Source organism: Dipodomys merriami, unplaced genomic scaffold (genome assembly GCF_024711535.1).
Source record: "Dipodomys merriami isolate MVZ:Mamm:240054 unplaced genomic scaffold, mDipMer1.0.p SCAF_85, whole genome shotgun sequence".
Classification (NCBI taxonomy): Eukaryota; Metazoa; Chordata; class Mammalia; order Rodentia; family Heteromyidae; genus Dipodomys; species Dipodomys merriami.
The window spans coordinates 4,745,514-4,762,111 of record NW_027206457.1 but is presented as its reverse complement, the minus strand read 5'-3'; the positions used below and the strand labels follow the sequence as shown (position 1 = coordinate 4,762,111).

At 36.6% G+C, this 16,598-nt stretch overlaps 2 protein-coding genes across 6 annotated transcripts in view; both read left to right on the top strand.

Annotated features, from left to right (window-relative positions):
* Phkb (phosphorylase kinase regulatory subunit beta) overlaps window positions 1–16,598 on the top strand; it is a 203,936-nt gene that overhangs the window by 74,472 nt on the left and 112,866 nt on the right. For all 5 annotated transcript variants that reach the window (XM_070011934.1, XM_070011937.1, XM_070011933.1 and 2 more), the window contains 2 exons: window positions 3,588–3,651; window positions 15,416–15,511. In XM_070011934.1, the coding sequence (XP_069868035.1) occupies window positions 3,588–3,651; window positions 15,416–15,511 (160 nt within the window). The remainder of the gene's footprint in view (window positions 1–3,587; window positions 3,652–15,415; window positions 15,512–16,598) is intronic.
* Window positions 357–2,181, top strand: LOC138820251 (sperm motility kinase 4A-like). Its single transcript, XM_070011938.1, has one exon. It carries the CDS (start codon window positions 480–482, stop codon window positions 2,157–2,159), a length of 1,680 nt encoding a protein of 559 aa, XP_069868039.1. The 5' UTR covers window positions 357–479; the 3' UTR covers window positions 2,160–2,181.

Below are 16,598 nucleotides of genomic sequence, written 5' to 3'. Positions count from 1 at the left end.
TTCCTGTTTGTTGTTTTAATTGTATTTTTAAATTTTTTCTTTATATTTTCTTTTTCATTTTTACTTTATTTCTTTTACTTTTATTATTTTAGTTTTTTGTTTTATTTACTTATTTTTTCTTAATTTACTATTTGTTTTTTTTTCTTTTACTTTTGTTGGTTTGTTAGCTAGCATTTAAGCATTTTGTTCATTATTTTTCGTTCCTATTAGATTTTGTTTCACGATAGATATTAGATAATAGTTACATTTTATTTATTTATATTTACTTTTTAGTGTGTTTATTATAGTTATTACCTTATACTTTGCTTACATTTTATTCCATTATTATCTTTTATTTCATTATATTCCATTGTATTTTATTGTATTTTTTTCTGTTTTGTCCATTTCATTGTTTTTGTTCTGCTCTGTTGTATTTGATTATATTTGGTTGTGTTTTCTTTCTTTGTTCATTCACTTTCTCCCTAGACAGCATTGCTAGGATGCTGTGTAGGATGACTAGCCAGAGTAGAGAGGCGAGGTTCTGGGAGGGCCATGAGGCCAGTTCCTCGAAGAAGGACCTCCGCAGGGCTCACTACCAGGTGCTGAGGACCATCCGTGAGGGGAGCTTTGCCTCCATAAAGTTGGCCAAGCACCTGCCCACGGACACCCTGGTGGCGGTGAAGGTCCTCGAAAAGTTGGACAGCACCTTCTTTGCCACCGAATTGGACATTTTGAGGTTTGTGGAGCATCCGAACATCATCAAGCTCTATGAGGAGGTAGAAACAGAAGAAAGGTTGTATTTGGTTATAGAGTATATGGACAGAGGAGACCTTGTGGACTACCTGGACAAGGTGGACAGGCTGGCAGAGGACGAGGCCAGGGGTCTGTTTAGGCAGATCTTGAGGGCAGTCAAATATTGCCACGACAACGGCATTGCTCACAGGGACCTTAAGGCAGAAAATATACTGCTAGACAGCAGGGGCACAGCCAAGCTATGTGACTTCGGATTGAGTACGTGGTTCCTGCCAGGGCAGCAGCTGGACAGACAGTGTGGAACTATGGCCTATTTGGCCCCTGAGATGTTCAGGCAGGAGAGCTACCAGGGCCCCAAGGTGGACGTCTGGAGCCTTGGGGTGTTGTTGTACTATATGGTCATGGGCGATGTGCCCTATAAAGGCAAGTCATGGGCTGTCCTCAGTAAAGAAGTTTTAAGTGGTAAATTTAAAATACGAAAATCTTTTTCCCCTGAACTTCAAGGAATGTTAGCATACCTTATGGCGTACGATCCAAAGAGACGGCCCACGGTGTGGCAAATAATGCGCCATCCCTGGTTCAAGACAATTAAGGGAGCCTCACCATGCCCCAGCCAGCCTGCTCTGAACCAGCCAGACCCCGCCATACTGCACATCATGGTGTCATACATGGGATTTAACCCAGAGGAGGTGCGGGAAGCCCTGTCAGGAAGAACATTTAATAATAAGAGGGCAACCTACAGCATGCTCAAGGAGCAGCAAGATGAGGGCCAAGACCTGATCCGTCCGATGTGGTACCCGCTTCCCGGGCCTCCGCCTTGCCCCTCTCCTGCACATCCGTCCTCCCAAAATGTGCTGGTCAAGAGAGCCAGTGCTCCTGTGCGCCACCCCGCTGTCTGTCTGCGTGCTAAGCAGCAGCAGCAGGAGGGTGGCAGGCACACCAGGTCAGTGTCCCTCCCCTGTCTCCTGTGGAGACCCAGCATAACTGATACAGAGTGGAAGACTGAGGGCAGCAAGCCTCCCTCTACTCCAGCTGCAGCAACAAGAGCAGCAACAACTACCCTCCCCATGGGCCAACCGGAGGAACTGACCTGCCCAGCCCCTGAGCAGGAGAGGCAGGTGGGCAGCAGGGCTGGTTCTCTCCCCCGCATCCTATACAATACGTGGACAGGGCCCAAACGGGGGAAGAGGGACTTCGGCTCGGCTGCTCCACGTCCAAAATCATCTGACCTGAAGGGCCCAGGGGGGGACACAGAGGAGAGTAGCCAGCTGCCCTCAGGACCGCCAGCATCCAAAATGTCTGCCTGGAACATACAGCCAGAGAGGGAGGACAGCACCCCTCCTCTCCCGCGCCCTGCAGCTCATGGAAGAGGCTCCATCTGGAAGCAACTTAAGAGGAGGGTTTTGAGTTTCTTTGAAAGGATGTAAGGATGTGCTTTGCTGCCTGCCCCGTTAGGACAACCCCAGAGGAAATGCCTTCCCCCTGTGAATGAAGAACAGCATTGACTGCCTAGAAACCAGAGCTCAAGTGCACCGGCAGAAAACCCATCACCACTGCTCCTCGCCTTGAATACATGCTGACCATGCCTGCAGACCAGCTTCCCTCTGCTGCTACCTCCCACGACAATCACAAGCTTCACAGACTTTTTTTTTTTTTTTTTTTTTTTTTTGGTGTTTTGGCCTACATTGGGTACGGTTTCTAACGTTGTTCCTGTGGTTCTCACCAACTTAATAAATTGTGATTTCTGGAAAAAAAAAAGTTATCTGTCAAACATTTTTTCAATCATAAAAGAAATGTAGATTCAAATGTCATGTGTAGCTTAGAAGAGTTCTGAATTTTATTCTGTTGTGGATTCTGGGGGAGGTCTACCCCATGGAATGGATGCTGTATAAAAGCTCTACACTAAGGTATGTACTTCAGGTGTATTGTACTTAAGTTTAAAGTATATTCAGACACTTGGAGAATGTTTATTGGGCTAATTGTTATGCCCTGCTCTAAGAGAGGAGAAAACCTGGCATTTCTAACAAGTTACCAGGTAATATTGCTACTACTGCTGTTGCTGCTGCTGTGGACTACTCTTTCTATGATCATTGTGTGCATGAAATACTGAATTGATGACTGGACCCTATTTTTCAATATTAATCACATTGCTGTTGCTTTGAGTAAAATAAGTTAAAATTTACAATAAATAAAATGAACATATTTGAAACATTATAAGGTACAGATTCATAAGATCACAGTGTTGTATTTTTAATGAGAAATTTTCCAGCACTTCTGTATGTAGTATTTGAGAAAACGAACAGATACTGAGAATATTAATGCTAACTATAAAAAGAAAAATATAGGAAAAAATGAGAGCTATATAGTAATCAGTTATTCTGTGGGCATACAATAATGCCTACTTTATTGGATTCTAGAAAAAGGTATTTGATACCAAACTCTGTAATATTTAAAGCTCAAAATTGACATCAGAAAATTCCTGTTACATTGATCTGAACTAATGATGCCCAACTTCGTAATTGCTATTGCATATCATCATAATACACTTTCATCTAAAGTTCATCTTTTTTTCTTGAGGTAGTGAACAGAAATAAAACTGACATTAAAACTACTATCATCAATAGCATGACCAGAGTTTAGATCAAGGTGAACCTAGAAATATTTGTCCCAGATGATCACTGATTATAAAAAGTGAAAATTGAAAGAGTGAAATGTCAAAATGGCATCTCTTACATATTGTTCTCCTATGGAAGCTATTGTGCTAATAAATTCACTTGCTTGTGAATATTCTTTAGATAATGGTTCTTATTTTGTAACCAACTTCAATGTAATAAGTATTTCCTTTTCTCTTTTAGCTCTGTTGGTTTAGCAAAAGCAGCTCTAGAAGCAATTAATGGATTTAACCTTTTTGGCAACCAGGTAAAAAGAAATCTTTGATTATTGTAATTCCATGCTTAAATAATTTGGGTATTCATTTTCTTATAATAAATAACTAACTGCTTGTAATTTGTATAGGAGCTTACACTTAAACAACTTTTACTTCAAAAATTGTTTGCCAGTTAAATTTTTGCTTTCTCATTGTAAATCATTGCTTAATTAAAACCCAAAACTTTGTTAATAATCCTGATTTGTTGAATAATTTTCCTCAAATATTTTCTTTAGATTTAGATGGGAATATTTTTCACATTACATATCATGTGTTTTCCATGTCCATTCTCATGTTGGTTTCAGCTTAATGTATATCAATGTTTATCTCATGCAAAAGGGAATTTGTAGCCAGATATATGTAGCCAGATAGTTTTGACCTTTAACTGCCTAGATTTATTTTTTTCTTATTAGATGTACTCTATTTAGTTCTTCTTTTTAAATTTAATTTTATTGTTAAGATGATGTACAGAGGGGTTTCAGTTACATATGTAAGGTAGTGAGTACATTTCTTGTCAAACTTGTTACTCCCTTCCTCATTTTTCCCTCTTACCCAGCCCCCAAGCTCCTGGCAAGTTGTACAGATCATTTCTAACATATTATCTTGTGAGAATCATTGTTGCATTCGTTCATCCTTTGTCCTTTGTTTCACCGTTTTGTTGTTCCCCTTCTCTTCCCCAATTCACATAAATATATATACAATACCCAGGGCACCAGAATGAAATACAGTAACAACAGGGGATAAACCATAAGAAAAAAAAGACAAAAGAATAAAGAAAATCACGTAATACATTAAAAACAACAAAGAAAAACCTCTTATTTTCCATGTCTTGGAGTTCATTTCACTTAGCATCATCTTATATAGTCATATGTACATAGCTATTGGGGTATGCTGCTCATATGCTAAGACTGTCCTAGACATATACTGATGATAACAAATTAGGGAAACCATGGAGCCTATGTTTCTTTGGGTCTGGCTTACTTCACTTAATATGATTTTTTCCAAGTCTTTCCATTTCCTTAGGAATGTGGCAATGTCATTCTTTCTGATGGAAGCATAGAATTCCATTGTATATGTATACCACATTTTTTGATCCATTCATCTACTGAGGGGCATCTGGGTTGGTTCCATATCTTTGCTATGGAAAATAATGCTGCAATAAACATAGTTATGCTGGTAGCTTTAGTGTGGCCTTGTTTGTGGTCATTTGGGTAAGTGCCCAGAAATGGGATTGCTGGGTCTAAGGCAGTTCTGTTTAATCGTCCCTTGAGGAACCTCCATATTGCTTTCTAGAGTGGTAGAACAAGTTTACACTCACACCAATAGTGCCACAGTTTTCCCTTTTGGCCTCATAGTGGGTGAGCCCCTAAGTTCAATCAAATCCTAATACTGCCCCTCATTCTACCCCGCCCCGCTGCCCCCCCCCAAAAAAAAGATGTAAGATAATCTTCTTAGCAATTTTGATACATTCCTGAAATGACAAAGAAATGCCAGGATTCCATTTTGTATTATAATTATCCCTAAGCTGTTGAAATGCTAGGTCAGTGAAAATGCATTTTAGGAAGTTATAAAGATTTGTAAAACATTGATTTGGTTTTTATGGTGAATTAGGCTACTATATATCTAGAATCTTGGAATTTAAGAAAGTTTCAACTTATAGTATAATATCACAACTGCTTCTCTTTCTCTTTCTTTACTTGCCAACTTGGCTTCTTACCTTAACATTCTAGAGAATGGGCTCTAGATATTATTGGAAAGAGAATATGTAAACTTCTGTGTGCTCAAAAGATTACTCTCACTACTTCCCATACTAAATGACTGACAGAATGACATTTAAGGCTCAGTGGTAGAGTGCTTGCTTTGCATGCATGAGGCCCTGGGTTCGATTCCTCAGAACCACATAAGCAGAAAAAGTCAAAAGTGGTGCTGTGGATAAAGTGGTAGAGCACTAGCCTTGAGCTGAAGAGATAAGGGACAGCGCCCAGGCCTAGAGTTCAGACCCCAGGACCAAAAAAAAAAAAAAACCAGAATAGCATATTAGGATTTGTATAACCTACCTAAATATAGATTCTTCATTTAGAAAAAGTAGACATAATGATAGTAGGAGGTTTTCATTCAAAGAAGAGCTTGTTGGTTAACAAGGTACTATGAAAAATATAAATCCTACCCAGGAGCTCGTGGCTTAGCCTGGAGAGAGAGAGGGGAGAGAGAGAGAGAGAGAGAGAGAGAGAGAGAGAGAGAGAAAGAGAGAGAGTGTGTGTGTGTGTGTGCATTCCTCAATAAATGAAGAATTGAGAGAGACTGAAATGAGTCACAGAAAATCCGAGGAGTATAATCTGATAAATATTTCTGGCAAAGAAGCAGGATATGAAGTCTACATATAAAATGCAGTAGCATTTCTATATACTAATAACAATCCAGCTAAGAAACAAATGAAGTAAAAAAAAAAATCCCATTCACAATAGCCACAACAGAATACTAAGGATTAATTTAAATAGGGATGTGAAAGATACCTACTATGAAAACTATGAAACATCGAATTACATTTTTAAAAATATACCAGAAGATTGAAAGATAGCCTATGTTTATGGATTGATAGAATTAATATAGTGAAAAAGACTGTACTACCAAATTAATCTACAGATTTAATGTAATAAACATAAAAATTATACCGTAATTCTTTGCAGAAATAGAAAAATCAATGCTGAATTTTCTGTGGAAAAATAAAAGACCTGAATAACCAAAGCAATCTTGAGCCAAAGAGCAAAAAGTTTTAAAATTTTTTAAATTTTATTACAGAGCCATGGTAACAAAAACAGTAATAATGACATAAAAACAAACATGTAGTACAGGGGACTAGAAGACCCAGAAATAAGCCAACACAGCTACAGTGATTTGATTTTCAACAGTATGCCAAAAATACGGGGAAAAAACAGTGTCTTCCGAAAGTACTGCTGGGTAAACCAGATAACTACATGGAAAAGATTGAAACTAGATCCTGGTCTTAGTCTGCACAAAAGTCAGTTCAGAATGAACCTAAATGTACTACTGGAAACTTTGAAATGACTGCAGGAAAACGGAAAATCATGAAAGCATAAGCTTAAGTAGTCGTTTTTTGAATAAGATGCCAATGCTTAGGAAATAAAAGTAAAATTGACAAATGGATTACAATGAAACCCCTTAGAACCATTCATATACACTTATGAATGCACACATACACATTCAGCAGTATGTTACTCATCTATATAGTAAAAATGTTCCCATTTTCAGGAAAATAGATGGAGAGCTAGAGATCATTATATTAAGTGAAACAAGCCCAAATCAAAAAATATATATCACGGTTTCTTATGCAGAATCTAGACCCTAAAAAAAATGAAGATATGAATGTATAAGAGGCACTGTTTAGGAAGAAGGCAAGTAGCAAAAGGGAGGGTGAGAGAAGAAAATGATGGGTTAGATAATATAAAAGTATTTTGTATGATGTGTGAAAATAGAATAGTGAACTTCATTAAAATGTATTTTAAAGGGGAGGAATGAAAGATAAAAGAAACATAATAGAGTAAATTAGAGATCAAAGTACATTATACTCATATATGGAAATATCAAAATGAAAATGAAATCCTTTGTACAGTTAATACATACTAATATATTTTTTAAATCAAAGAGTATGGAAGCTTGTCTGTAATGATACAGATCTTACTAGGCTGTTTTCAACCAAATAGTGAACTGAATGGAGTTGAGTGGTCTTAGATTGACTGTAAACTCTTTTATTAATGCTCTTTTTTATATACCTGAGTCTCAGTGTAGGCAATTTTCCACCTATATATCTCAACACACACACACACACACACACACACACACACACACACACACACACACACACACACACACACACACACACACACACACACACACACACACACACACACACACACACACACACACACAGAGAGAGAGAGATTCCTTTCCTTACTTGCTGTCTTTCAAAGCTTCAATTTCCCCCAGAAAATTCTAAAACAACTGAGTTGCTCTACTTGACATTCTGACTCTAAGTTAGAAGTGTACTGCCAGTATTGTTGCTCAGCCAGTTTCTCAGTCTTGACTACACAATGGAGTCATCTAAGGATTTTAAAAAACTGATGCCTGGTTTCCTTTCCAGTTCTATTTTAGTTGGTAGTAAAATAAGTTAGGGATTGAGATTTTTCAAAAATGCCTGTGAATTCTAAAATATATCCCAGATAAAAACAACTGCACCAAACAGTTTGTTTTCCTTTCAGTCATATATACTTCCAACACAACTGTTTACTAAATGTTTTCTAAAAGGACTACCTCTTCACTATTTAGATAGAAATATAGACAAATAATGACTTATTTCTTTAACAACACAAATAGTACATGTTGCACATAGAACCTCTATATCTCATTTTTTGCATGTTAGTGTTAGTGTTCCAGATTTACAAAATCTCTTTCATCTTTTCTTTTGATGATTATTACAGAAAACTGACTTTGAAAATGTTAATATCTACATGACTACAACAGTTAAAGCAATGATGTGCCTGCTAAGCATTAGCACATTTAAGTGTGCATGTGATGCTTTGAGTGTCAAGTCATGTTACATCATTTCATGTACTTAAAAGAGCTGTGTTTTTTAAATTAAAAGTCAGAAGAACTTATTCAACTGAAACCCAAAGAAATATATCTTTAAATGTGGAAAGGTTTCTCTCAAAGTAAATTTTCACAGAGTTGAGGTATCTATTCTCAAGCTGTACACCAAAAGGCAGAACTAAGAATTAAATTAAAGCTACTCTGAGTCTGGAAGCCCAGATTAATTAATATGGGAAATCTCAGATTTTATTTTTTTATATATGATTTTTTTTATTGTGAAAATACTGTACAGAGGGGTTACAATTACATGGACAAGATAATGAGTACATTTCTTATCAAGCATTGTAGCCTCCTCCTTTGTTTCTCCTTCTGGTTCCCATCCTCCCCCACTTCCCCCCCCCCCAATCCTCCCTGCCCCTCCCCACCCCCCACCCCACCCCCTGCAGGAAAGTTGTAAAGTTCTTTTTCGACATAACGACTTGTAAATCTCATTGTTGCAATGGGTCCACCTATATCCCTATTTAAACGATTTGTTTTTCCCCTTCCCCTCCGCAAATTATACCGACAGCAAATACAGTGAAAGCCGGGGTTATACTGTGGGGGAGCGACGTACAAAGCAACAAAGAAATCATCTTATAAATGTGTTAGAAACAAGCCGGGCGCTGGTGGCTCACGCCTGTAATCCTAGCTACTCAGAAGGCTGAGATCTGAGGATCGCGGTTCAAAGCCAGCCCGGGCAGGAGAGACCGTGAGACTCCTATCTTCAATAAAACCACCAGAAAACTGGAAGTGGCGCTGTAGCTCAAGTGGTAGAGCTCTCGCCTTGAGCTGAAGAGCTAAGGGACAACGCCCAGGCCCAGAGTTCAAGCCCCATGACCGACAAAAAAAAAAAAAAAAAAAAAAATGTGTTAGAAACAATCGCATGAAAGAAAAAAAAAAACATTTGAATACATATCTTAGGGTTCATTTCCCTAATATCAACTTATCTGACCTTTTCTGCTTGACTTAGACATATACTATATATAAGGGAAACCATGGGACCTATGTTGCTTTGGGCCTGGCTTACTTTTTCCAAGTCTTTCCATTTCCTAACAAATGGGACAATGTCATTCTTTCTGATGGAGGCATAGAATTCCATTGTGTATAGATACCACATTTTCTTGATCCATTCATCTACTGAGGGGCATCTGGGTTGGTTCCATATCTTAGCTATAGTAAATAATTCTGCAATAAACATAGTCGTGCTGGTAGCTTTAGTGTGGTCTTTTATTTGGATAAATGCCCAAAAGTGGGATTGCTGGGTCATAGGGGAGCTCTCTGTGGAGTCTTTTGAGGAACCTCCATACTACTTTCCAAAGTGGTTGAACAAGTTTACACTCCCACCAACAATGCAGTATATTTCCCTTCTGTCCACATACCCTCCAGCATCTGTTGTTATTAGAGTTCTTGATTATAGCCATTCTAACTGGGGTGAGGTGTTATCTCAATGTTGTTTTGATTTGCATTTCTTTTATGGCTAGGGAGGTTGAGCATTTCTTCATGTGTCTATTGGTCATCCTTCTTTCCTCTTCAGAGAAGTTTCTCTTTAAGTCTTTAGCCCACTTGAAATCTCAGATTTCAGATGCATTTTTTTAGAATATGTAATTTGTGCAATATGAGCAATTTCATTGTGATTTTTCCATCCATGTGTATAATGTATTTTGATTATATTCACTTCCTCTTTGTATCAATAAATAACCTTTCTGGATGCTTTCTCTATTGCTAATATTAGGCCACTAGGGAAAGCCCAGTAGTGAATTAGGGAAGAAAAACTCTTAGTCATGGTTTTGTGGTCTGGATTTGCTTCAAAAATGAATAGAAACCATGTTAGAGTAGGTTCACTTCCTCTTTTTATCAATAAATAACCTTTCTGGATGAGTACACTTCTCTGGTGCTAATATTAGGCCACTAGGGGAAGGCCAATAGTGAATTAGGGAAGAAAAACTCTTAATCGTGGTTTTGTGGTCTAGATTTGTTTCAAAAATGAGTAGAAACCATGTTAGAGTAGATCTACAGTTTCACATTTTTTTATTTTTTATTGTAGATGAGCAAAGCATATCTCTGGGTCTACTCTGATGTCTGTACCCAAGCTCATTTCTGAGCTGAGGCTAAGAGAAGTGATTATAGAGGAGAAGAGACTAAGACAATTCTTCAAATGAGTTCACTTTTACCTGCAATTACTGATATTAGTGGTATTTTAGAATCACAGTTCGTAACCTTGGCCTTGGGGTCATCTCAGAAATGGTTATTCAGGAGGATTGAGAAGAGAGGTAGATGTTTCAGTATATAGCTTTTCTGTATTGAAATGCATGTCCCTATGACAGTAATCAAGTAGAAACATCTATTGCGTTTACTGGAATCAAAACAATTAGAGTAACTGGAGGAGGATAAAATTTAGTTGTAAAATAGGCTCTTTAGGTAGAGTTAGGATAGTATGACAATTGTGATGGTTTTAGAAAATGGATGTTGAAATTCAAATATCCAAAGTTAATTATTCTGAAGTGAGATATACATATAAAACTTTTTATATACTTGCCTTTCATTAGAGAAGTCAAATACTAACAAAATAAGCTGAAGTGATTGCTCGTGTTATGTGAAGTATTCAATGCAATGCAGACATCTAGATTCCTTTTAAATATTTACAGGCCTAAAATTAATGTGTCTGATGATTTAAAGTAAGTGATAATTAATTCCATGTGTGGGCTTTCCTTGTTGACATCTTTAAGGATTGTCTTCTGAATGGGAAATAACACCCATGAGCTTGTGTGATTTTACCATCCTGGAACTAAGCTGTAATGTCTGTAGCATGGTGAGAATGGAATTTACTAACTCTGTGTTAAAATATGGTAACATATGAGATAATTTTTTCCTTTGGATATTTCTTAGAGTCTGGCAGAAAAAAATTGAGACGGGAAAAAAAATTTAGATAAATAAGACATTTGTAATACAAAATGTAAATTGACTCTACATTGTCAAAAATCAAGAAAATTTCCAAATTTGTTATTGTACTTCACTTACAAATTTCCATGTTCAGATTATATCTTAAAATGTTTAATTCCAGGCAACATGTTATGTAATTAACTTCATTAATTATTGGCCTAAGGAGAATTATAGCTCCTATTATTTTATGTATCACATGCTCCTTACATACACATTTGTTTTCCTTGTTTTTCTAACAACAATATCTAAAAATATTTTCAGAGTGAAGAATCATTCTGTTTTACAAGCTAATGCATGTGCACAAACATGGATTAGCAGTAGAATATGTATCTAGTTACCCTTACATTTGGATCTAGAATCTAGTGCATTTACATTTAAAATTTGAGCCTAGGAGATTAATTCAAGGTATTTTGGCTTTAGGATTAGTACATCTTTTAGTTTTGTGAGAATTGGGATGAAATTTAGAAAGTGTTGATAAAACATTGATGTGTGTGTGTGTGTGTGTGTGTGTATACATACATATATATATATATATATATCTATGATTGTTGCTTTTTCCCATATATTTTTGAAATCTCTCATAATGAAAGTAATATTTGTAGTTCCATTTTATTCTATGTGTTTTTAAATCTTTATCCTACCAGTAAAGGAAAATCAGGTTACTTAGAACTGTTTAGTATGGAATGCACTAATGACCAAATTGACATTTCCTATTACACTGATCTTATTCAAATCTTCTCTTCTTACTTGAAATGTGTGTGTGTGTGTGTGTGTGTGTGTGTGTGTGTGTGTGTGTGTGTGTGTGTGTGTGTATGTATTATATATTTAAGCTGGACACCAGTGGCTTACACCTATAATCCTAGCTACTCAGGAGATTGAGATCTGAGAATCAAAGCCATCCTGGGCAGGAAACTCTGTGAGACTCCTGTCTCCAATAAACTCAGCTAGAAGTGGCACTATAGCTTAAGTGATAGAGCACTAGCCTTGAGCAAAAGGAGCCCAGGGACAGTGCCCAATCCCAGAGTTCAAGCCACAGGACTGACAAAAAGAAAAAAAGTTTTTTAAATTTAAATTAAATATAATGTTATTTTATTTTTGTGTAGGCAGTTGTGTAACATAGTAGTATCTATCTGTAACATGTAAAGAGCCGAGCTATGTGAGACATTGTGCCTGACACAGTGAGTAATAGCTGGCTTATTTGGATTATTGTTATTTGTGATTACCTGATCTTTATATTGTAATCAAATACTTTCATATCCATAATTCTATACTGTGTCTATATTTTTACTTTGATCATATAGTCAGCATTCTTTCTTTAAAAAAATTTTTTTTTGCTGGTTCTAGGGCTTGAACTCAGGGCCTGGGCACTATCTCTGAACCTCTTGGTGCCCAAAGGATAATGCTCTACCATTTAGCCACAGAGCCACTTCTGGTTTTTTCTGAGTATTTTATTGGACTTAGAATTCTTACAGATTTTCCTGACTGGGATTTGAACCATGATCCTCAAATCTCAGCCACCTGAGTAGGTAAAATTACCCAAGTGAATCATAGATACCCAGCTTAGCGTTCTTTTTTAAAAATTATTATTAAGTGGTTGTACAAATGAGTTTCAGTGTAACAAATTATTTTTATATATGCAGATTTAATATAAGGACTGTATTCACTTATCCTATTCTCTGTTTGTTTTCCCCTCCCTTACCATCTTCCCCCCAACAAAACATGTTTCAGATCCTTGGTAATCATTTTGTTAAAGTTGGAGTTATAGCATTGGAAATCTGCCCAGAGAATACTATATTTAAATCAATTTATTTATGTATGCATGCATATGACCCTGTATATATTTATATTTAAGATAAATATATAATTATAATTTAGATCTAACTTCTACATATAAAAGAATACATGCACAGTTTCTTTCTAAGTCTGATTTCACATAATATAATTTTTTCCAGATCCATCCATTTCTCTGCAAGTGACATCCTATTACTCTTTCTCTTTCTGATTGATGAGTAAAATTATATGGTGTGTGTGTGTGTGTGTGTGTGTGTGTGTGTGTGTGTGTGTGTGTGTCTGTGTGTCTGTGTGTCTGTGTGTCGTATTTTCTTGATCCATTCATTGTTATAGGGTATCTGGGCTGTTTCAATAACTTGGGTATGGTGAATGAATAGTTCAGCAATGAACGTGGATATACAGGTATCTTTTTTTTTATTGTGAAAATACTGTACAGAGGGGTTACAATTACATGGACAAGATACTGAGTACATTTATCATCAAACATTGTAGCTTCCTCCTTTGTTTCCCCTTCCCATCTCTTCCCATCCTCCCCCTCCCCACCACCAAAGTTGTAAAGTTTGTTTTTCCACATAACAACTTGTACATCTCATTGTTGCAATGGATTTACCTGTATCCCTATTTAAATGATTTTATACAGGTATCTTTACTGTATCTTGACTTGTAATATTCTGGATAGATGTTTAGAGAGTGATGTTGCTGGATCATGGGGTAGTTCTGTGTTTAATTATTTGAGGAATCTCCAAACTGCCTTCTAAAGTGGTTATACTAGTTTACATTCCTCCCAACTGTGTAATAGGATTCCTTCTGATCTGTGTGTGCAGGTTCTGTGGCTTGTTCTTAGGGGCCGGGTGCTATCCTTGTGCTTTAATTGCTCACAGCTAGAGATCTAACACTTGAGCCACAACCCCACATGCACCTTTCTGGTGGTTAATTGGAGAGTAGGGTCACATAGACTTTCCTACTTGGGCTGGCTTTGAAGCTAGTAGCTAGGATTACAGGCACAAGACAATAGCACCTGGCCTTAATGTCTTGATTTACATTTCCTTTATAGGCAGAGATGGTGAACATTTTTTCATGTTTAGTGGTTATTTCTACTTCTGAAAGTCTCCTTTTCCCATTCATTAATGGGTTATTAATCTTGGGGGTTTAGTTTCTTGAATTCTTTGTATAGTCTTCATATTAAGCACTTGTCAGATGTATAACTGGTAACTTCTCCCATTCTGTAGCACTTTTTAAACTATATCCTTGGCTGTGCAGAAATTTTTTAGCTGGATACAATCCTATTTGTCAATTCTCTCCAATTTCTTGAGCTCCTAGAACTCTACTCAAAGATTCCTACCTTTGCCAATAGGATCTAATGTTTCTCCTACATTTCCTCTGGTAGCCCCAAGGTTTCAGGTCTCACATTGACAGTCCATTTTCAATTGGTATTAATATACAGGATCTAGTTTCAGTCTTCTGCATATAGATGTCCAGTTGTTCGAACACCATTAGTTGAAGAGGGAATATTTTCTCTACCATACGTTTTAGCTTCCTTTCAAATACCAGGTATGTAGGTATGTAAGTTTGTTATTAGGTCTTCCAATCTATTCCATTGGTCTTCAAGTCTCTTTTTATGCCAGTATTAAGCTTTTATTTATTTTTACTATAGATCTGTAGTAAAGTTTGCCTACTTTTCAAATACCTAATGGATGTAGGTATATGTTTGTTTTTGTGTTTTCCAATCCATTCCATTGGGTTTTCCAATCTATTCCATTAGTCTTCAAGTCTCTTTTTATGGCAGTATTCATCTTTTTTGCTTTTTATGTGTTGTTGTTAAACTATAGCTCTGTAGTAAAGTTTGAAATCTGAGATTGTACTACTTTCCACATTGCTTTAAAAAATATTTTCATTATCTTTAAGTATTTGTACTTTTTTCCAGTCTTAGTTTGGCTACTAAGGGCATTTTGTAGTTCTGTATGACTTTTTGGATTGTTTTATCTCTCACTATGATGAATAATAGTCAACATTCTTTATAAGGAATATACAACTGAGATTTTATGAATCCAAATTATTTCTTGTTTTATTTATGTTAAACTATGTAGATATTCATTGTAATAAATGCACTTCATTATTTTGTAAAATCAATACATTGTAATTTATAAGAAAACTATGGAAAATAGCAAAAGTATAAAAATAACACTTTAATGATTTATTATATAATAAATACATTAATTGCAAGAAATTCAAGAAATATTAAAAATACAAAAATCATTGAATATTTTTAGTGATCCCATACTCAAGTGCAATACATTTTAGTATTTTTTGTGAAATGTCTTACTGTACGAATACCAAGTAGTTTATAATTCCTTGACATGTGTTTGTTTTTCCTCCTCCCAGGGCTGTTCGTGGTCAGTTATATTTGTAGATCTTGATGCTCACAATCGCAACAGGCAAACTTTGTGCTCACTGTTACCCAGAGAATCAAGATCTCATGTGAGATGCCTTCCAACAAACTTTAATGGACTATTATTTATGATTTTTTATGTACTTCTATCTTATTTCCCAAGGAAACTCAGGCACCAGTGGCTCCTGCCTTTAAACCTAGCAAGTCAGGAGTCTAAAAGCATAATGATCAGGCTTCAAGTCCATCATAAGCATCTTAACTAGTAGTCAAGTACAATGGTTCACACCTATCATGCCTACTGTGTGGGAAATTGAAAATAGAAGGATTATAATTCCAAACCTGACCAGGCAGAAAAGTTTACAAGACTCCTACATCAAAAATAACTAGAACAAAGAGGATAGGAAATGTGCCTCAGGTGGTAGAGCACAGGCTCAGCAAATATGAAACCATACCAAAATAAAGCAGATAGATAATCCAGAAAGATAATAAGACATAAGCTAAATGGTGACTCACATATATAATGGCAGCTACTTAGAAAGGTACTCAATAGGATCACTGTTTGAGGACACTCCATGCAAAAATGTAGTCAGACCCATCTCAACCAATAAAAAGCTGGGCATATTGGTTCATGTTTGTTATCCTATCTATAAGGGAGGTATAGTTAAGAAGATAGGAAAAACTTAGTCTAGGCCAGCCTGGCCAAACAATAAGACCCCATTACAAATATAACAAAAGTTAAAAAGTTGGGTTATGACTCAAGTGGTAGAGCACCTGCAGCGCCAAGTACAAGACCTTGAGTTCAAAGTAGTATTACAAACAAAAAGAGAGTACTCAGTGAATGCTGTTGAGCAATAAGGTGAGGTGTGGGTATGGGAAAGAGAAACACATGTTGGTGGTGGAAGGGTGGGGGATCTAGTTGGAAGGGCATGAGCTAAGAAAGAGGATAAAAAAGGATGAATATGGAAAAGGTAGATTGGTTGCATGTATAAAAATAAAACAAACCTGTTAAAATTATTTTAGGAAAGGAAAAAGGACAGTAATAGTGTGAGACTGACTGAAACACACTGTAAACATATGTGAAAATGTCACAATGAACTCCCCCCCTTTCTAACTATTAAAACAAAAATCATAAGATTAAACAGCAGCATGGCTGAACTGACCTGTGGAGGGGTGGGG